The sequence below is a fragment of the Melitaea cinxia genome, chromosome Z, assembly GCF_905220565.1.
Source record: "Melitaea cinxia chromosome Z, ilMelCinx1.1, whole genome shotgun sequence".
Lineage (NCBI taxonomy): Eukaryota > Metazoa > Arthropoda > Insecta > Lepidoptera > Nymphalidae > Melitaea > Melitaea cinxia.
Window position 1 is genome coordinate 13406597 of NC_059424.1, and position 23116 is coordinate 13429712.

Here is a 23116-nt window from a genome sequence, read left to right on the forward strand (position 1 = left end):
CTTACTCCTAAAATAAAAGTAGCCAAGTTACTACTTAGGCTACTTTTATTTTAGAAATTTATTTATTTTATGATTCTTCGAACTGAACAATAACGTTTTTGTTAAAGTTTTTGTTCGCAGGTACAGCTAGTAAACACCATAAAATTTTAATTTGTAAAATGCTATTTGAAGGTACTTTTGGAGCCTATTTGAATAAAGTTATTTTTGAGTTTGATTGATTTGTAAAAATTGGAAGGTATTATGTAAAATTGTAGTCTGTATTGATATTTTATAACTTATTTTCAATATTGTAAGCGTACTATGTCGAATGCCGGTGTGTGGATAAATCAACAATGATTTTTGTCACACCGTTAAATGCTAATGTTTTTAGTTAAGATTCTTTTGTATTTTAAATAGGTAAATAAATAATTGTGTTTGCTCGCAAACGAAAAAAAACCGACTTCAATTACATCGACGAGTTATACAACGTAGATCGACGAAAAAATAGTCAAGTAACTACGCGTTATCAAAGATTACTCAAAAAGTAGTTATCAGATCTCGATAAAATTTATATGTGACTACATGATAAACATCAGTTTTCAATTAAATCAAAAATTATCAAAATCGGTATACCCAGTAAAAAGTTATTGCGGATTTTCGAGAGTTTCCCTCGATTTCTCTGGGATCCCATCATCAGATCCTGGTTTCCTTATCATGGTACCAAACTAGGGATATCCTCTTTCTAATAAAAAAAGAATTATCAAAATTGGTAAATACACGGTATAATACAACGTAGATCGACGAAAAAAGCGTCAAGTAAAAACGCATTATAAGATATAACTCGAAAAGTAGTTGTTAGATCTCAAATAAATTTAAATGGGACCAATTGACACACACCACCTTTCGATTAAAACAAAATTTGTCGAAATTGGCCCACCCGGTCAAAAGTTCTGATGTAACATACATAAAAAAAACAGTCGAATTGAGAACCTCCTCCTTTTTTGGAAGTCGGTTAAAAATATATAAATACTCAACACAATTTTTTTTTAATGAAATAATCAACATCAAAATTACTTAAAACAACCGTAAATAGTTTTCGACAAATTGTTATTAAATACCACTTTATTTATTACTATTAATGTAACTAGTCTGGCCATAAATACTGTTACATAAAATTTTAGATTTAGACTTCAAATTATAGTCAGTTTTAGAGGACATGGCCTGCTCTAAACGACACGGTGACATTGAGTCTCCTAAAAAATCGTTGCAGCAAGCAGTGGCGAAATTTCCCTTGGAAACAGTGTGTAAATCCATAGATTCGTGGCTAAACAGATAAAAGGCCTGTATAAAAGCTAAAGGTGGCCATTTCGAATAGAATATATTTTTATTTTTTGCTGAGACGTTAATTTATATGTAGGTATAAATTTTGATAATATTACATTACTTCATTTGAAATTTTTCAAAAAAAATGCATTTTCATTTGTAACAGGACTTATGACTGGACATATAACATATAAACATTGATGAGATTGTGTCTATGATTTTTTTTTCAACACTCAACTTAACGCACTCTGTTGGTGCTGAAACTAATTCACGTTCCGATTAAACATTACCACAGTTCGACACAAAGAGTAAAATAACTTGCGTTCGACATTGAGCGCCACTGAGTCGCATTTATGCTCTGTAATTAGAAAACTACCATATATTTATTTATGGAGGGTAGAGGGAAGAAGAATAATATTTATATAGCAGAAAGTGTCCGTCAAAATGCAATAAATTAAGGTGTCGCCATATTAGCATTAGGGTAAATCTTAAACTTCACGTTCTCTGTGATATATATGTTTAATCCATAGATAATACACTTGTTTAATCTATGCTACAGCGCAAATACCAAATAGTATCTGAATACCTATTTGTACAACGGTTGTAGAAGTAGGTATACAAAAAAGCAATCCGATTGACCTTGCAAAGTGAAGGGAATCGAGTTCATTTACATATTATGATACAGTGAAAAAAATAATTTGTAACTGCTATATTATTGTTATTAATTACGTTTGTGTTAAGGTTTTCGAATAATAGTTTTTATTCGCTTACTGTTAGTTGTCACATGTTTAAACAACAACAGATTTATCAAAGATAAGTGCCAAGTGGCGGGATAATTGAGAACTCACCACAAACCCATGCCAATATTTATTTAGAACGATTCCTTTCCCAGTTTCACACAGCTATAACGTTGTAAAGCTGTTTACTATCCTGACATTTAATATTACGATTTAAATAATCAAAATTATGGATTCTCAAATTGTTCAAGTTATAGCGAATGTGATAAGTACGTTAACAGTTTTATCATGCTTATTCCTAAAAGTACCTCAAATAATGCACATGAAGAAGAAGAAATCTGCATCAGGGATTTATTTACAAGCAATGCTTATGGAGATTACTGGGTTTGCATTTAAGTTTTTTGCATACTAAAGGTTAAGTAAAAAATGAAAATGAGCTGACAATTTTTTTGTTGTTAGACACTCCAGCATCAATTACTAACATTACCTACAATGTGATATTAAGATTACATAATGTTAAAAATAAAAATGTCTACTATCAATTATTTTGTTACTATTTCCTAATGTTGTCTTAATGCTATTTTAACAACACTTCTCTATTTGCAGGTTCACAATAGTGACACTTTATAACTACACAAATCAGTACAGTGTTATGACATATTTAGAATATCCCATTATACTGCTTCAAATATATGTTATGCTGTATTATGTGCTGAAGTTTAGAAGACTTTTGTCAGCACCAATTGTACCCTTGGGAACAATTATTTATGTTTGCACAATATTTGGCTTCGCGATGGAGATACTCCCAAAAGACATACTTTCATATCTACTGGTAAGTATAATTTTATTTTTCTGCACGATATCATCCAATAAGCCTTCCGACTATGAGCAAATGTGTCAGTTGTAGGTTTTATTAATTTAAAGACTATTTTTCTCTGGAAAAGCTATATTGGTTTGTAGGGTCTGAACAAAGATTTCTCCAGGTCTAATATGCTTTTTTCTTTAAAGAGCTTAAACTGTGGAAGAGTGAGCTGAACTGCTAGCTGATTGCGATGATGTCTTAGCTGCAACTTATATTTGGAGCTAAAGGATTATATAACCTCTTTCACTGTTTTAATACCAAGACGTTGATGGACCTCATTGTTCTTTATAAATCATGGAGGGATGTCTAGTTGCTTTAATATTGTATCTTCAGCTTGTTCTATTATATTTATATTGTAGTCACAAGCTGAGCCCCAGAATTCCAACCCATAGGTCAAAATGGGTTTGAGTACCACCTTATATATAAGGAGCTTGTTATCTATAGAGAGCATTGAATTTCGAGTGAGTATCCAGAACAGACCTTGATATTTTAGGTTCAGTCCCCTCATTTTTGCTCTGATGTATTGATTTCAAGTCAGCTTTCGATCCAGGTGCATGTCCAAGTATCTTATGCATTTTGTGTGGGGTAATTCAGCATCGTCTTTTGTCCTTCCATCTCTAGGTTTCTTGAAGGCTTTTCTGTAGAGTTTCAGAAGACTTAACAGGATCTTTGTGAGATGCATATAGTGGAGTGTCATCAGCAAAAATTACCATTGTTACTACAGATCCTTGAGGTATGTATATATATAGTATTATATGTGTATATATATGTATTATGTGTAGTATATTTACTTATTTTTATATCATATAACAAGTAAACTCCATGCCAATTCTTTATCAATTATTCGTACACTTCCCTATCGCTTCTCATTTTATATGCCCTGTCTTATACCCAAAGTTTGTCTGGAAGAAATCCTTCTTAGCGATAAGACCGTCTTTGTACATCTTTCTTCGTATGTATCCCTTTTTGTAACGTTTCTTTGTAGTGTACAATAAAGAGTATTTATTATTATTATGTCAACTGTTAACAATGTGTAGAGGACTGAACTCAAAACAAAGCCTTGGAGCACTTCAGTTTGGATTTTATGAGGTTTATTCGCTTTCCCTTACTTGAAAAATGTATCCAGCTAAATAGGTTTTTATTGTCCTAAAGTAGGTGACCGGTAAAAGTGTTTCATCTTTATAAAATAACCCTTTGTGCCAGACTTTATATTATGCTTGTTTATGTCAAAGAACACTGACAGCTAGTATTTTTTATTCTAGGCTTCTGCTGATGATTTGACACACTCGGTGAACTTAGCCTATTGTCGCATGTTCTCTCTTAGAGCCAAACTGATGGTTCGGTGGAATCTTTCTTTCAGATATTACCCCAAGTAGTCTTTTCAGCAAAATCTCAAAGAAATTTGACAATAATGGTAGCAAACTTATAGATCTAATGGTAGAAACATCATGATTGGGTTTTCCTAGTTTTTTGATGATTAATATTTGAGAAACTTTCCATAATAGGGGAAAACAAATGGTGAAATACATTATGCCTTTTTTAGGAAGCTTTTTAATTCGTAATTTTAGTATTTTTTTATCCAGTCAGATCAGATCCTGGAGCTTTTTATCTTTAAAGAGTCCTGATTGTTCTCTGAATCTCTTGGGCTGTGACACATTGGAGGAAGATCTAGCTGAAAGTCCTGGTTTAATATGTCATCTTTATCGGACTTGTTCGCATTAGGTGAAGCGTCATTTGGTGTAAATATTTTTGCAAGGTGATTGGCAAATAAATCAGTTTTTTCCTGTTGGGTTCTGGCTCAAGAATTATAATCTGAAATTCTTATAAGGGGTTTGTGAATTACAGGCTGAGAGGTTTTTTTTTAATTCTTAACAATAAGTAATACAACACTAGAGGTTAAGAGTCAATGCGGAATTGATTTGTTGCTTCATCTGCTTCTATTAGCAGGTCTTTTAGCACACGTTTTGCTCTATTGAATGTAATAGTATTGTCTGTTGTATCGCTTCAGCCTGTAATATCCCACTGTTGGGCATAGGCTTCTTTCCCAATGTAGGAGAAGGAGGATCGTCTGCTGTATGTTAGTGAAATATACAGTCAATATTAATGTTATAAAAGTTAGAATTATACTGCTTTATCTATGAATATTTAATTCTCAAGTTGTGCATTGTAATTATGAATAATTATAGTAAAATTTTTGAAGTAACGTTGTATATTTTTCTAATTTAATGCTATTAATATTATAGTTTAAATGCTCTAGTACGAATCAAAATTTTAAAAAAGTCTTTCATGTATGTTTTCAGCCTTTTTGTACTCCATTGAGTGGTACTGCCAAGGTAACATACATTTACGGAATAGTCAAAGCAGCCAATGCAGATGCAGTGTCATTGACTACATGGATTATTTCTGTAGTGACCAACATGTGTAAGTATAATAATACAAAAAGCATAAGTTCATTACAATAGAAATACTAATTAAAGTTCTATAATTTGAAGAAATGTTAGAAATCAAACGCTAGTTACTTTTTCCATATAGTCCTAATACATGGTTGAAAAATAAAATTGAATATTATTGCTCAAAACGATGCTAATAAAGATTTCAATAAATTTTTAAAAAACTCAAATTTAATTTAAAATTGAGCCTCAAAAAATTTATAAAATATTATTATTATTATTATAGTACGAGTATAATAAAAATGTACAGATTAGGTGGCTATAGCATTATCTCACAAACAACTTTAGGATTATTATTATTTATGAGACCATTCAAATTTAACAATTAATTAACTTATATTTATATCTTATTTCTTTTCAGCACGTCTCTTCACTGTGTATGTTGACTCAGCAGATATGAAATTAATGTTTAATTTCTTTGTATCTACAATGTTAAGTGCAGGAGTCTTAACCACAGCAATGTACTATCAAATGTACGGAGGGAAAAATAAAGGTCAAAGGCAACGAAGAAGTGCATCTGCTGACAAACATCACACAGACTAAGTTTATAGTAAACTATATGTCTAGCTGAAACATGAAAAGCAATAATAGGTGCCCTTACTGCATGATTTGAATCCAATCTCGTTTACTTTTTAGTTTCAATTTTGTATTGACCAATATGCCATATAAAGTATAAGTCTTACATGAGAAAAGAACATGAGATATTAATTAATAGGCTATATAATTAGGCAATATAATCCTACTTGATCACATGAATTTATTTGCCATATTGTTTCTTGTCTTAGCAGTCTAGTCAAACGTCAAATTTAAAGAAATGATTAATGCTAAACAATGAGCCTGTTTGGGTGAAGCACTATTTTCGCACAATACTTATAATCAATGCCACAAGATGTGATAATTAGTAGTAATACTACATGTAATATAATAACACTGGCCAAAAAACATAGTTAGGCCTATGTTCTTTAGGGTGCTGAAATCATATTTGATTAGTTTTTTGTAATCCACAATTCTCTTACAATATGTGTGGCATCAACTTATGTTGTACTGCAAAATGAAAGTTAAAAAAAAAAAAATGTTTGTTGTATATTGGCTTATAACATTTATTTTTATTAAATGATAAAATTAGTGATATTGGTGGGTGATTTGACGATTTACATAATGTTTTTTTAGTGAAAAAAATTAGTTTATAAATATATTGTTCTGTTCAGCATGGATAATTAGAGAGCCATTATTTTAGTTTTTTTATAGTTGACCTGTGTTATTTGTTTTGATATACACATATAATTGGATTTTATATTATATACCATTATATGCTGACTAGTGTACGTACAAAGTATGGTAAGAAAACAATATTGTTTGAGGGAGTGTAGCTATATAATAATCTACCAAATCATCTTCGAGATTCGGATAGAATTAATATTTTTAAATCAAAATTAAAAGAACACGTATGTACAATGTAATTGTAAATATTTCGATTAGGCGTTCCATAGGTAAAATTGTTACATCCTATAGTATATTGATTGTATCTCATTAAAAGTGAACGTTATGTTTTTATGAGAAATAAATTCTTTAAACCTAGTTATATATTAAAGTTGCTTACTTTTGGAACAGAAGACCATGTGTGTATTGTTTAGATATTTATTATTATTATTATTATTTTGTCAATTTAAAAACTCAGTAGTAATAATAGTACAATTTAAATCTGCCTCCTGTGACTAGTCATACAAGTCGAAAATCGACATTTTACAGGACAGCCAAAACAAGGTTTCAATAAATTCTTGCTCGTGAATTAATTGGACTATGTTCAATTGAAATGCCTTTTTTAGACATTCTAAAACTCTCTCTTTCAATATAGGTACATTTTTTTTTTGTAAATATTTTACTTTAAAGGTAGTTTATTGAGTTGTACCTCTTTTTACCATTACTAAGTGCTTTAACTATGTGATAAATTATACTTGTACAGTTAAAATATTTCACACCTTAAACTTTTCCGTGTAAACTCTAAAATAATGATCCTAGCGGAATGTTCCTCAAACAAAAGATAAAGATAAAAACCCTTTAGACTTAATTTTCTTCATTACGCTTCAGCCTGTAATATCCCACTACAGGGCATAGGCCTCTTTTCCCATGTAGGAGAAGGATCAGTGCTCAATCCACTACGCTGCACCAACGCGGGTTGGCGGATATATTCCCTACTACGAGTAACGATCGCTATCAGGTGTACATGACAACAATCCATGGCTGTGACGATGCGTTGGCATTACGGTCACAGCCATGAATTGTACCTGTTGCGCTGGCGGTTGTGGGTTCGATACCTGCACATGACAATTGGCCATTTGTATTGGCCATACAGGTGTTTGCCGTGGTCTGGGTGTTTGTGCAGTGCTATACCCAGTGCATGAATAGGAGAAGAAAAATTGCAGATAAAACACCTACTTATTAAAACACATACACTACTAACACTATATAGATACATATGTATCTAAACATACAACAATACAAAACACAGATTATATTTTTAAAAAATCCGTAACTATTGCAGATAGGAGAGTCGTTAATTCGTTTTTTTTTTCACAACTCGGTACAACTTGACTTATATATTTTAAATCACAGGAGGCACAGATAGTTTGTTTAGTTGTGCTAAAAATGTCTCTGAAAGAAGCATTAATTATTATTATAGCATTAATTAATTAGATTCAATCTAATGGATCAAGTTTATTTATTTAATTTTATTATTTGTTTATACTATATTATACACCACAAATACATTTTAGATTACTTAAAGGGTTACTAGTGTATCAAATTGTGTAGTATAACCGCAGACTTCTGGCTGAAAGCCGGATAAAAAAAACGTGTGTACTTATGTACGCACGTAAGAAGTTATACTTCATTGGTTATAGTTAACTTCACGTTGCTAACTTCTTCGTTGACTAGCTAAATTCAGTGTGTCGGTTTTTTGTGACGGTGTGCGCGCGCACCGTAAGAATTTACTCTCATCATTTTTCTCTAACGCGCTTGAGGAGTATTACTTTAATAATTATAAGTATCTATATACTATAACTACTACAATATAAATGATTAAATTAATATATAATTTATAGCCCTATTACAAAGCAATAAGTATTAATTTGAAAGTAATCATAATAAAAAATATAAATATTGAAACAAAAACCTACCATATCAACCTGTAATTAGTCATCTCTGGAGACAACTAATAAGTTGTGGTCTGTTGTTAAAAATAATGATTCTTTACATACATTGTTGTCATTAAAATTTACTGTCACGTAGTGTTAACTTCAGCTTATGACTGTATTCGTGCTGAACTAAGCTTAGCTTATTGACTGTTTAGAATGGGATATAAAGAAATAAAAGCTAGTACAAGGGCTGAGTACCAACCCCTTTCTATCAGTATTAAAGTCACATGTACCGTCTTTGATATATTTTTAAACAGTGCAAATATGATTGTATTTATTACACAAAGGTTCAATTCTTAGTTGATTTTATTTAGCTGTAAATAACGTGGTTTAATTTTAAAACTTTCAATTATTTTGTTTCTGTTTTCATATTATGTTTTTGCTATCGATATGATAGAAAAAAATACACGTATACTTATATGTATATGTATAATTAATCTCACAATACAACAAAAATCACATACTCATACTAGAGTATTTTATTCGCTTACTTGTTGAATAATAATAGATATTATTTCCAAATTTATGAATTATTATAATAAATTTTTAATAAACTATATATTTTAACCTTCTAACATGTCTTTTATTGTAACGTTAAATCACTTTTTCTGTAACATTCGGTATTCATTTTTCTAGAGATTTATAAGTCACTAATTTTTAAATTTTTAAATTTTTGTAACACAATCTGAACAGGAGAGTTATTAATTGGCGAAGAAGATTTTAATAACGAATTTGTTATATTTTTTATATCGGCAGAGTAGCAGGTTTTTTTATGTTTATTCTCTGTTTTTGTGATTTTCGGTTTAGTCATAAGTAGTCGTGAACAAAGTAGTCTGGGTGAAGTATTTGAGGATGGCGAGGATAATATTGTTCTAAGAGAAGTAATTTGGGAATTTTGAAGATGTGAGTTAGCATAGAAGGGTTCACATCTGTAGATTTTATACGGTTGTTGCAAAATCGATCTGTTTAGCTCTGGTAAGGCTGGTAACTCTGGTTCGCTATCCATGTGATTATAAGAATCTGTTTTCTGACGTATATTTAAAATTTCATGCGTGTCTAGCATGGCTTTAATGTGTAGTCGTCTCTTTCTACGCCTAGCTTTGCCACTAGTTAGTTTAAAATTGCCCCGAAAGTCAACAGCGTGCGTATTTTGATTGCAATCATCTTTAACTAGATCTCCTGATAAATCCTGATCATCACGAAAAAACCCGTACCCATTACGAACATCATGATATCCTTCTATCATAAGCCAGGCTAAAGTAAATATTACAAGCAAAACAGTTGTGCAAACTGCTATCACAGATAAGGTATCGGGCCCTGAAATTTTGTAGCGACTTCTTCCGAGAATAGCATATGTTATAAAATTGCGAGTGCTCTCATTGTAACTAGCACGGCAAGTATAAAATCCTGGGCGGCTGTTTTTGGTTGTTATTTGAAGTCGTAAAATTCTACCATCGTCTATAGAACACATGTTTTTATTCTCTATTAGAGTGTCTAGGTAGAGCCAGTAAGCAGGGTAAGGTGATCTCGTAACTCGACCATGAACGCATGTTAAATTTATTTTATTAGACTGATCCCAAATAACTTCACGATAAACACCAGATATACTGGCGGTTCGTGACGCAAGTTGTATAGCTTCATTTTTATATCTCTCCATATTAACGTTATGTAGATCTAATAATTCATCATTTATTTTTAATGATGCTATGACCCCAGAAAAAGGTGCCAAATCTTCGGGTATTTTATTTCTAAGTGGCAGAGGTAATCCACCTACAAAATACTCATTATCACATAAAAGTTTGTGATTAGTACGATTACTATCAGGTTTAAAATGGTCTAGACTATTATTATTTTTTGAAGAATTTTTCAAAAAATGGTGCGGTAAATTAGAGTTTTCATTTTTGAGTCGCCGTTCTTTGTCTAATTTACATTCTGTAAGGAGAACATGAAGGCGTTCACTTGAATTGATTGAAACTTCGATTGCACTTGTTTCTTTTCTTTTATTAAGTCTTATATCAAGCCATTGATAAGGTAAGCATTCAAGAGAACTCGTTGACTCTGACTTAAATTCATTGGATGTATACTTTATTATTAATCGCATACTTTGTAGCTTCATGTAAAACCAGCTATTTCCGTCATAGTTTGAAATAAAAAGTATAATGCCACTTTCACTTTTAGGCTTTATAGTTAATTCTAACTGCCATTCGTCTTGAACTTCGAAACACGATAATCGTAAATATTGTTCATTTTCAAGGTTAATGTAGGCTTCTTCTATATTAGCATTCTCGTAAGCTATATTCGATGCTACAGAAGGGTATAAATTTCCTGTTTTAGCCTTATTTTCATGTTCCTTTAGTAAATTTACTGGCATAAAGTTAATAATTAATTCTTGAATCTCCCCGTGTAATTTCTCACCAAGAAAAATACTTAATTTTTCAATCGTCAATTCTGGGTCACAAGGAAATGAGCTTTGGATTGGAATTTGGGCGTCGTTTATTCTAAATGTTACAGCTTCATTAGTAACTGCTATCAATATCGTTTGCCATACTGATGGTTCAAGCGCTGTAGGTGAACAAGTGCGTGGAAGGCTGCAACTTTTTGAGGACCCGCATGCATCTAAGCATACATGCCATTTATGTAAGCTGACACGTAAACTAGGATTTTGAATTGAACCTCTTCGTAAAAGTGTTCCATGAGGTGATAATGGCATAAAACGTATATAGACATGAAAAAATGTTGAGAATTTTTGAGGAAAATCATATTGCAAAATTGAATCACCATTAAAAATAGCAACTGTATGGCTATACCCTTCACATGGACTTAAATGGCAAGATCCAACTTCAACCTTTGGTCCTAGGCAATTTTTTCCACCACCTGAAGGTATTGGTCTTGTACATGATCTGGTTCTAGATCTTTTTCCAGCCCCACATGTCTTTGAACAAGGCCCCCAAGTGCCCCAGCCTGACCAACCGCCATTAAGTAAGCATTTCTTAGTATTACAAATTTCTAACTCTTCGCATGGACCGCGGCAATGAGTAGTCCAAGTCAACGAATTTGATTTATTTTTTTCAATACATGTTCTTTTTCTTCGGCGAACGCCTGCTCCACATTTTTCGGAACATTTTGTCCATTCACCCCATTCACTCCAGATTCCATTAACGCTTAACTCCAAATACTGCTCGTCAATGGCACATTGGTCACCTTCACATTCTATACTTTGCAAAGGTGTACCTATACAAACTAAATGTGATGCTGATGGTGGAGGTGTATCACATCGCCTAAGTCTCCATCTTAAGCCTTTTCCACATTGTGCTCCACAAACAGACCATGAATCCCACGCTCCCCATTCTCCATTAACAGAACATCCTAAATCGTGTTTTACACATTGTAGGGCATTCCACAAAGTTTCAGAATTAAGTTGCCACGTATTTTCTGTAGCCAGCGTAGCTTCAACGCCTTCGTACGGACATTCCATTTGGAGGCAACGCTCCATAAAAGCGGGTATTATTTCTAGTTGACGTAAAGCTTCAACTCGCGATCTATCGCCTTCTACGATTAAACGATAATCTTGTACGGAACAATTTTCTGGGTAACAAGATTCAATTTGTTCATCAAAACCGCTACACGGCAGACCATCTTTCGATGGTGATGGATTATTACATTCTCTTATTCTTTTTCTGTGACCTACATTGTCACAAGCTCCATGACAGGCTGACCAAGGAGTCCAAGCGGACCAGCTACCATCAATAGGACAATCAGGGTCATTTATAATACCCAGCTCACATTCCAGCCGCCATGTAGCCAGAAGTCGTTTACTTTCAGGCCTTTTACAATGAACAAAGAATACTATCAATAAGTATTTTCCACACGAAAATAATAATTTATTTAAAACAGAATCACTTTTAAAATTCATAGTGACAATGTTTATTTGTTTAATGTCACAAAAAGAAGTATGAAATGAAAAGACAATTAAAATTATTTAAAGGTGAGCATGCACAAAAATATGTAATTCGTATGTTTTTTGGCAAATCTGTGACATAAGTAAATTATATTGTGTAGAAAATCTATATGATAATGTGCATGTGTATAATTTTAGTTTCCGTTTACTTCTATATCTTGTACTTAGTTATTCGTCCAAAATATGTACTTGTTACTAAGTTTACTTTTTCACATTTAATACTGCTCGTCCTTGTTCAAATTTAATACAGCATGTTTTTTTTTCTTCACATATATACACGATTTCATTTTAAAACCACACTGACAAAAAATACATACATACATATAATCACGCATTTTCCCGTAGGGGTAGGCAGAGACCACTTCTTTCCACTTGCTACGATCCTTACATACTTCTTTCGCTTCGTCCACTTTCATTCCCTTCATACATGCTCTTCGGTTTAGGGTACTCTTGACCTGGCCTTTTTTCAAGACGTCAAGTGTACCTAATTTATTCTGTAATAAATATTTATAGCAAATAATTTGTTTGTGGTTTCTGTAGAAGACTTAATAACAGGAAATTTAAATTATCACATATTAAAAGTCAATATTAAGTAAATAGTTTATTTATTAACATTAGAAAATATTGTATTAAAAAAAAAAATAACAGTCAAAAAATAACCTATGACATTTAGACAAACATGCCACGAAAGGTTTGGGACACGGTCTTATACACAGGTCATGAAACTAAGCCCAAATTCAATCGTAAGAGATTATTAGTACGATACGATACCATAACTTTTCGTTCGCGTCAAAGCCGCTGTACGTCACTGCTATCGATGTGTGCGATCAGGTGGTGCGGTGTGCACTGTGCACGCTGGTTGACTGACGCTGCATTGTAATTGATTATAATAATAATAATAATTCGCTCGCAGCCAGGATGCAGAAGGCGGTGTTACTTGACTCGGCTAGGATTGTCCACCGGTTTCTCAGCCTACAGCCCTAACCCCCGGCCGTTTGATCTCCCTGCCGGGGCGTATTCCTCTACCCGCTTATTTTTATATATGTAAGTATAAGTAAATCTACTATATTATTTATATAAGTATTTATTATAATATATGTATCTATTATATATTAAGCGGGTGGAGTGACATCCAGTCTATAATAATAACATTTATTTCGGGACTAGCCCATATATTGTTAGTAACAACGCTTCTTATAACCTAGTGTTAGTACAATAAATAACAAATTTAAAATCATTATTCATTATAATAAATATTTATATTAAGTGACATTTCATTGTAATTGGTAATATTTTAAAACATAAATGCGTTACGTGATAGAAAAAGAGACAGATTGCTATTCTGTCTTCGTTGCACAACACACCCATCGATCGTCATGCCGTATACCATTAAGCCGACGTATAGTTCGCGTCATGTAAAAAGAACGCTGAAAGAAACTGGAGGGGGTGCGTTTGCGCATGGGTATACTCGCGCACAAGTACTACTGTTTTATTTTTTAATTAGGCTTTCACTCGCAGCTTCGTATAATGGTTATTGGTAGGTACATTAAAAAATACTAGAAATACAAGTGCGAATAATTCGGACTAAATAAGTATAATAATTATCACTTTACAAAATCACAATTTTTTTTTAAACAAAAGCAATAACAAATTTTTTAGTTATCGAAATGTCGTATTCAAAAATAATTATTATCTGTACTCTCGATATTCGTATCTTAATAGTTTTTATGTGTTTAAAATGATAAACTGATAATTGTTTTTTAGTGAAATAAATAGTAAATGGAGAATTTTGTAATTTAAAACTTTTGTGCGCGATAATAATTTGAGTCGACGTCGAACTGTCAACCGCTGTCAACCAATAGCACACCGGCAAGCATGCGACATTGATAAACACTCCCGTCCCCCTACCCCGTACCACCAAATAGACCGATAAATCGCTTCTGCGCAGCTTCAAGGCCAGCGTTCTTTTTACATGACGCGAACTATACCCCCACTACTGTAATTGTACGACCTGTGTATAAGACCGCAGATTGGGAAGTTGTGTTTAGGTATCACTTGGTAAAAGTTTTGTCAGTAGCTACTAGTTATATTAACAATTATTGATCAAAATTTACATTTAAAAATACAAATTATATTCTATTTTATTACAATATGTTCAAGGTCTAAAAGATACAATTTTATTTAGCAGATTCTATGTCTATGTTAGATTTTACAACTTTTATATTTTACATTTGTGTTAATTTTGTGCAACTGCAAATGAATATTCATTATTCAATAATACAAGATTAAAACAAATAAATAACACAGACAAAACACAAATAACAATTATTTTAAAAAATTTCATTTATTGTGTCTTACAAAAAAGCAACTAAATAAATATTCAACAACATCAAATTTATTATAGCTTGTTTTTAAAGAAGAAGGAAGGAAACTTAGAATCATTGTACATTTTTTAGTAACATTAGGTCATTAATAAATTTTAGTCAAAAATGAATTTATATTAATAAAATTTATTTACAGGAGAAAGCAATTAAATGCTGCGAAATTGATAAGCAGAAAAGTAAGGTAGTAGTAGTATAGGTATAAGCACGGATATTGAGGGCTCGGTGATTGAGTGGCGATCGCTTTGCGTATTATGCAGGAGTCGCAAACAGAAAATTGCTTTGTTTAGTACAAAAAAAGATCAGCTCTCAATATCCATGTCTGTAATAATGTACGAAGGATTGAGTTAATTGCTATTTGCTATGCCGATTGATTGAAATAATAACCACTATACTTTTAGTCAACTTAAATCAAGTACTACTAGTACAATACAATAAAATCGCCATTTTAAACTATAAGTAAATAGTTTAAAATGTAGATACAAAGAATTTTTTGATTGAGTATCGTCTCAAATTACCTTTTACTCTTATGGTTTTGGATTTCTACACACTTTACTAGTAAAAAAAACAACTCGTTTTACTAAATTATTACAAAAAAAAAAAAAAAATGTTCTGTAGCACTAATATCAGGACAAAATGATAACATTTGCCTGTACTGCATCATCATCACAGCATGCATCTTTGTTTTAGTAACATAATAATGTGACAACCGAACATTTAACTTCAAAGGCAAAGAAAGTATGTTTATTTGTTTAAAAAAGTGTAGTACTTTAAAATTGTATGTAAAATACATTTAATAAATTAGTACCCAATTTTGTGGATGATTATATGCGAAAAATATTGGACAGTGAAGTAATAACGAAAATGTACTTGAATCAATGTTTTCTGACACTTGGAGCCATTGTAAAAGCCAATCTCTCATGTCTTGATTAGATAAATGGCTGCTGTTCAATCCTCTGATAAGACATGCATTCCTTAAGGCTTCTGTGCTCATAGTTTCTACACCACCTTCCCGAGTAATAGCTTTATCCATTTGTAGCAATAAGAATGCTTTATATTTTAACTTTTTCCTCCTGAATATAGTTTTTCTTAATCCATACATTTTTAGCAGATGTCCCTGAAAATTAAAAATACCATGTGTTTAATGTTATGCTAAGGTGTGTGTATGTTGTTACATATTTTCTTCGTAAGTTTTAAACAATCATAACCATGCATTTTTTACAATATGCCAAATAATACGCATATTTTTCAACAAACAAATAATTTATAGATAATAGAGAGATAAAAATTGACAAAATGTTGGTGTAGCAGTCATAGTACTGTTTGGTGCGCTGATGGTAACGGCTTTAAGCCCCACTCATAGCAAATATTTCTGTGGGCCAAACAGCTGTTTACAGATGATCTTGGATTTGTGTTTGTTTTCAGACTTCCGACACAGGAGGATAAATAATAAAATAAGGGCAGTTGACTGTAATGTGTTGATTATGCTTAATGCATTTAAATTCATTAGGTATCTTTGGCAAACTTCCTATAAACTTGTTGATAATCATTTGTATTCATATTTTTAGAAGAGTTGTTTTTGCCAACTTGAACATTAACAAGGGTTTATTTTGATCATAACAGTAACATCAGGTATTGAACAGCTGTGCTGTAGAACAATATTGTAATGATAACAATAATATGAAGTTTTAAAACAAATAATTTGTTATAATAACTAAGATAATACGCGAAACGTCTATATAAAGTCATGGTCTGGGTGCCCTGCTACTTTAATATATGTCCGTAGCTATGAAAGCTTGAAGACATTTTTGTTCTACATAAAATATACAATACCATTATTATTATATAACATGTTTTATGGTTTTAAATATAAATACTCAGTTATAAATTTAAGACTTGCCATGTGTGAATAAGACAAATTAGACAAACTGTATGGTTCCTTGCTAAATAAATCTTTGCATGCCAATACTTCTTGTGCGCTTGGATGAACTCCAGAACCAAGCAAACCAATAACTCTTTGCCATTTCTTTTTCAAATCCCTCGGAGAAACAGAATCTATTTTTGCTTGCAGAGCTCGGAAGACTGGTTTGTTATTTCTAAGTCTATCTGTTAAGTCCTGTACAGTAAATTCAGCTTTTTGCTGTATTGACCAGAAGTGAGAGCATAACAATTTCTTTGGTTTCAAAAACCTGAAATGATGAAATTATCAAATGCCTTTAAAATAAAAGTTATTGCAAAAACTACTTTTAATTTACAATGTCAGAAAAATTGTTCCTTTACTACCACTAAATTAGTAGAAATGCTTATTAATGTTAAGATGAATTAAATATTCTAGAACTGCTTCTAACATGTCGGCCGCTCTGATGTAATGGTGCGTGAGCCATGTCAGCGGCGCCTAGACACCGACGGTTGCGGGTTCAATTCCCACTCGGAGTGGATATTTGTGTTTATACTAATATGTATTTCGGGTCTGGTTGTTAGTCCTTATGGGTCTCTCCACCGTGCCTTGGAGAGCATGTTAAGCAGTCAGTCATGGTTGTTATCATTTACACCTCATAACGATTGTTACTCATAGTAGGGAATATATCCCCCAACCAGCATTGGAATAGTGTGGTGGATTAAGCTTTGATTCTACTTCTGGACCATGGAGAAAGAGGCCTAAAGAAGTGAGCAGTGAGATGTCATAGGCTGAAGCGTTTAACATGTGGCAGCTATAAATGTCTACATTTAATAAACTATTTTTTATCTATTTACAATTAATTACTATGAGTAAAATACTTACGCTAGAGGAAATATAATATAGTTTCCAAAAGGTATAGCTGATAATATTAATACAGGAGCGATTCTCCACATGTCTGATGGCATCTTCTGGTAAAGTTCTATATCTTGACGAGACATATTGGTAAAACCACCATTTTTAGCTATTTTTATCCTCAATGCAATGTAAGTCTTTAAATCTTTTAAGAAATCTTTAATACCTACACTAAAAACTCTGTACATTTTCATTGCTGCCGGAAATCTGTTTTCTAAAACTTTTGTGTAGTTGTTAACATATTCTATGTACCTTTGTACTATATATGTTCTCAATTTCTCTTTTTCATTTTTTATTGTGCCTGTGTGTTTTGTGCAACAATGTATGAGAAACCTGAAATAGCATACAATAATTACAATTTTTTTCCAGCATCCTTGTATTCATATGAGTCATGGGAGATAATTAATGGCAAATAGTTATGAAATATGTAAGGAAGTCAAAGACATGAGTAATACTTGTTTACGAGGCTGGATTTGTGTACTTTTACAATTTGCATTTAAAATAAACAAAGTGAAAATATGCAATAAGTACGTAACTGTGTAATTTTATTAATTAGCGTTTAAATAAAATTTTATAAAAGTATAAAATTTAGACCATATACACATTAATAATTGAAAATTTCAAATTATTTAATTTATGGGCAAGGCTTTAGGGCTATGATGTACAATACAGGTAGATTTTTTTATCGGAGGTTAAATTTTGGTTATTTCTGACTCTACCTTAATTCTGGTGCTGCAGTAAGTGTACTCATACTCCGTACGGCGACTATCACGCGTTATTTTCGAACAAATTTACGTAAAAACGATCTTTACTGCAAGATCAAAATACGATACAAACTGACCTTTAATGACTGACAAACAGACACTTTTAAACAAAATAACGAGTCAGACATAATATTCTAATAAAATTAGTAACATTTCGTGCTAGAATATAGGTAAAGAAATTCGAAAAATACCCAAAACCGAATCGGAGCACCCCACTGTCCACGTGGTCTTGGTCTGCCCTACCCCTAGAGGGTTTTTTTTAAGCCGGAGGCGCGGAGGGAGGGCAGCCCTTCCGCCCTGGCGTGCGAAAGCACGCTCACTTATGCTCCATTCCGCAGCGCAGCCTCCGCTGCGGAACGGAGCATGAGTGAGCGTGCTTTCGCACGCAAGGGCGGAAGGGCTGCACTTCCCGCAGCGCCGAAGCCAAGCGTAACTCTAACCTTAAAGGTGGTAGGTTAATTTTAACCTCAAAACTTCAACCACGATATCTCTGTAACAGCGGGGTTTACACGAAAATAGTTGTCCGGGGGGATGAAAAACCCACACTCCCTCCCACCCAGCACAGCCCTCTTTCCCTCCAACCCCATAAATTTCTCGCCGGGATTCTACATCATTAACCGGCTTGAGATTAAGAACTGCATTTTGAAGTTAGATAGGTTAGGGTTATTTTTTTTGTAACGAAATTATGCCGATAAACAGTCAAATTTTGAGCTTATATAATTCGACGGTTCTTAATCTAATGCCTTACCAATTTATGTTTATTTAAATTATTTATTAATGGATGAAAGACATTTATAGCATGCAGATTTGATTCTAATATATAAAAAATATACATTACCCATTTTCGTTATATCTTGGTTTCTGTTTTTGGTAAAATTTCCCTATTGTCGTGGAGCATAATCGATTACTTTGTAATGTTAACCTGGAAATTGCCACAAATCTGTATATAGACATTATAATTTAATTATTTAATGATATTTATACGTATGACATTAATAACATCATTAACACTGTTTTAAAAATACAAATTGAGTTATTCGACGTTTATAATAAAGTTGCCATTGAAAAAAAATATATTTTATGAATTTTGGAAGCATACATAAACAAGCATAACAATAAATGTTAAAAAAATTGTACTGAACTTAAATCTACCCGTGACAAAATATTAAAATATTTAAATAAATATACCCATTAAAATAATTACGTTCATATTGATAAGTAATAATAATAATAACAATTATAGATAAGTATGAACTTTTTTACAATAAAATAGTGAACTATACAAGTGAAAAAATACTAACCAATTAATAATTTTTTTGCATTTTACACAGTTCAAAGTAACAATTTCGTAGCTCTCATTTTGTAAACTATACATAGAGATATCTTTATGAATATTAAGGGGTTATTTTTACAAAAGATTATATACAGAAATTGTCACTACATGCAATAATTAATTATTATTACATTGAAAGAGTAGATTAACAGAAGAATAAAAGTTTTATGTAACATTAACGGTATATTGTGAAATGTAACTATCATCACAGATTACACTTACTCATGTTAAGACCACGGTCATAGGTCTGTACACTGATCGTGCAATCACAATAAGACAGAACAACATTCTGTCTCTTTTTGTATTACTTAATGCATTTATGTTTTAAAATAATACAAATTACAATGAAACGTCACACAATGTAACCAATTACAATGAAGCGTCACACTGCACTACGTGACCGCACACATTAGCGGCGTTGACGGGAACGAAAGGTTGTGGCATTATCGTACTTACTAATCTCTCACCATTTAAATTGGGTTTAGTTTCATGACCTGTATACAAGACCTTGGTTAAGACAGAACATTCTCATGTTTTAAAATATTATAATAGTTCAGTTAGATTGTGTTTTTAACCGACTTTTAAAAAAGGAGGAGGTTCTCAATTCGACTGTATTTTTTTAAATGTATGTTACATCAGAACTTTTGACCGTGTGGACCGATTTCGACAATTTTTTTTTTAATCGAAAGGTAGTGTGTGTCAATTGGTCCCATTTAAATTTATTTGAGATCTAAGAACTACTTTTCGAGCTATATCTAATAAATAATGCGTTTTTACTTGACGCTTTTTTCGTCGACCTACGTTGTATTATACCGTATAACTTTCTACTGGATGTACCGATTTTGATAATTCTTTTTTTTTTGGAAAGAAGATATCCCTAGTCTAGTACCATGATAAGGAAACCAGGATCTGATGATGGTATCGCAGTGAAATAGAAGGAAACTCTTGAAAATCCGCAATAACATTTTACCGGATGTACCGATTTTAATAATTTTTAATTTAATCGAAAGCTGGTGTTTGTCATGTGGTCACATATAAATTTTATTGAGATCTGATAACTACTTTTTGAGTAATCTTTGATAACGCGTAGTTACTTGACTATTTTTTCGTCGATCTACGTTGTATTACTCGTCGATGTAATTGAAGTCGGTTTTTTTTCGTTTGCGAGCAAACACAATTATTACAAATACAAATATACTTCTTTGTACAACTATAAACTATTGTTTATGTAACATAAAATATTCAAGAAAAAATAAGAAAAAAAAGAAGTTTACAAAAGGCGGTCTTATCGCTAAAGAGTGATCTCTTCCAGACAACCTTTAGAAAAAGGACATGAATAAGAATAAAGCGGCATATAAACACATATATGACTATACATACAACGCCTTATACTTACGGATAAAGAATTCCATAGTCGGGCCGCTTGGACAGAGAATGAGTTAGAGTAAAAAGAAGAAGGATTAGAAGGAATCTTAAGAAGGAGGTTACTATCAGAGCGCAGAGACATCGTGAGAATTCTTTAGTAATTCAAAACGCTATTTTAAGTAGCAAGGCGTCTCCGGATTGAACAGTAAACAGTAGAGAAGTGTTTTGGGGTAGTTCTGATTACCTTAATTATATGTATTTTGAGGTGCTCAATCCGCATTTGAGGTTTGCGGACAACATTTCGTGACGCAGCATTGAAAAAAACCGAAAAAAAAGCAAAAACAAAATCTGATTTTTTTCTGTTTTTTCCCTAAAATACGAAAACTATTAAATATTAGTAGATGCTTAGCTTACAGAAATTAAGTACTCTAAATTTTCTACAAATATCACTATTTAGTTTTTTTCTCAGACCTACCGTTCGGTCTCAAATGCGAGTTGAAAATTGGCAATTTTCACCGGTCTCTGCAAAACCCACTTTTTACATTCCAAAACTTTATTTTTTATTAGGATGCCGTTATTTGATAAATTTCTCGAAGCTTTAAGCATAAGTAATTAAAAATAGAAAAGTATCGAAATTGTTAAAATTCAATATAAAAAAAGATTAGGACTCTAACAAAATAAAACTTAAAATATCGTTACTTATGATCGTATATTAAATTTACCAGGCTTATTAGCATGCATAGCATTTTTAATAATACGCTCCTTTTCGGTTATTTCCATACATCTTGAAAAAAAAAAAACACTGGCGATTTAAGCAAAAAAGTGAAATCATACAAATACAATCAGATGTATTCGTGTCATTTTCTGTCAAGTGATTGTGAAATTTGTCATAACTCTAATAATGTGTGTCTAATTAACATAGCTACTAAAAGCAATTTATAACGATTAATTTTTAATGGTTTGAACAAAACACATATATTTGGACTCAAATTTTCTATTTTAAGACCAGTTCATAATAATAGGTTTAACTAACAAAAATATATTTATTTAGATTATTCTGAAATGAATCAAAATACAGCGTAAGTAGCTAGTTTATTTTTTAAAAGCGTATTTGTGCATGGGCGCATTATGCACACCATTTTTTTTTTGTAACGTAGGAAAATTCATTTACGCTCTGCCCTTTGTAAGCGACGGGAGTGTGGGGCTCCCGGCTAGGACAGAACACGCATGGACTACCCACTAAAACCCAGCGGAATCCTTATCGTCATACTGGGACGCCACGGGGTCGCGTTAGAATTCAACCGCGAAGCCCCGGCGGTTTGCCACAGATGATGTGTGGAAGCTTTCGCTTAAAGAGTGCTCAAGGGCACCGAGATCGTTCTATCACGTCTGGAAGATGGGTGGGAAGGAGGCTACTAAGACATCACCGCAATGTCTTCAGCAATTTTATGGCTGCTAGGGGCGTTCGGTTTAGGCCTCACTGACTCCAGATCTTTGGGGGACGACAATCTCGCCCCTGCCTCCATTGTGAGCGCCTGTGTTTTTCCGGCGCTGGTGCAAACAGTGCAGCATGGAGGCCCAGTACAGGAGTGGGCAATATGCTCCTACTTACCGCACTGGAAGAACAGACCGCTTCTGTTCACAACGAAGGGGCAGGGGTGTGCCTGATGCGATGCCCATGCATTTGTAGTAGCACTATGACTCTAGCGGAAATTCAGTCGACAAGGAGTCTGTCGGCCTTAGCCAGAATCATCGCAGCGGGGATTGGACACCGAAGTATCGATGTGAGGTCCTGGTCCAGCCCCGACCTCGCCCACATTCACCGCCGTCTTACTCGCTGGCCTTTGTGACGGAGTTGTCTAATTCAGAGACCCGAAGACTCGCGTGCTTCATGGGCTGGATGATTCTCAACGTGCTTCTGAGCATTCTCTCGAGATCCTCCGCTAGACGCTTCGGCA

The 23116-nt window shown here is 32.9% G+C and overlaps 3 protein-coding genes across 3 annotated transcripts; 1 reads left to right on the plus strand and 2 right to left on the minus strand.

The window, feature by feature from the left end:
• Positions 1-2171: 2171 nt before the first annotated feature.
• Positions 2172-6929, plus strand: LOC123668630 (solute carrier family 66 member 3). The gene is made up of 4 exons (XM_045602346.1): positions 2172-2423; positions 2646-2871; positions 5202-5322; positions 5713-6929. Exons 1-4 carry the CDS (start codon positions 2269-2271, stop codon positions 5892-5894), a joined length of 684 nt encoding a protein of 227 aa, XP_045458302.1. The 5' UTR covers positions 2172-2268; the 3' UTR covers positions 5895-6929.
• Positions 6930-8957: 2028 nt separating this feature from the next.
• On the minus strand, positions 8958-12413 carry LOC123668822 (the record flags this gene model as incomplete). The annotated part of the gene is made up of 1 exon (XM_045602515.1): positions 8958-12413. A coding segment is annotated over one exon (3228 nt), but the record flags the coding sequence as incomplete, so codon positions are not given.
• A 2572-nt stretch (positions 12414-14985) lies between these two features.
• On the minus strand, positions 14986-19527 carry LOC123668699 (LETM1 domain-containing protein 1). The gene is made up of 4 exons (XM_045602399.1): positions 19299-19527; positions 17667-18029; positions 16785-17073; positions 14986-16001 (listed from the first exon to the last, which is right to left on the minus strand). Exons 1-4 carry the CDS (start codon positions 19412-19414, stop codon positions 15678-15680), a joined length of 1092 nt encoding a protein of 363 aa, XP_045458355.1. The 5' UTR covers positions 19415-19527; the 3' UTR covers positions 14986-15677.
• Positions 19528-23116: the final 3589 nt, after the last annotated feature.

Coding starts and splice junctions, on each gene's coding strand:
- LOC123668630 (XM_045602346.1), top strand. CDS start 2,269: ATGGATTCTCAAATTGTTCAAGTTATAGCGAATGTGATAAGTACGTTA. Junction 2,424..2,645: donor ATGCTTATGGAGATTACTGG/GTTTGCATTTAA, acceptor CTCTATTTGCAG/GTTCACAATAGTGACACTTT. Junction 2,872..5,201: donor ACATACTTTCATATCTACTG/GTAAGTATAATT, acceptor GTATGTTTTCAG/CCTTTTTGTACTCCATTGAG.
- LOC123668699 (XM_045602399.1), bottom strand. CDS start 19,414: ATGTCTATATACAGATTTGTGGCAATTTCCAGGTTAACATTACAAAGT. Junction 18,030..19,298: donor CCAAGATATAACGAAAATGG/GTAATGTATATT, acceptor ATGCTATTTCAG/GTTTCTCATACATTGTTGCA. Junction 17,074..17,666: donor TATATTATATTTCCTCTAGC/GTAAGTATTTTA, acceptor TCATCATTTCAG/GTTTTTGAAACCAAAGAAAT.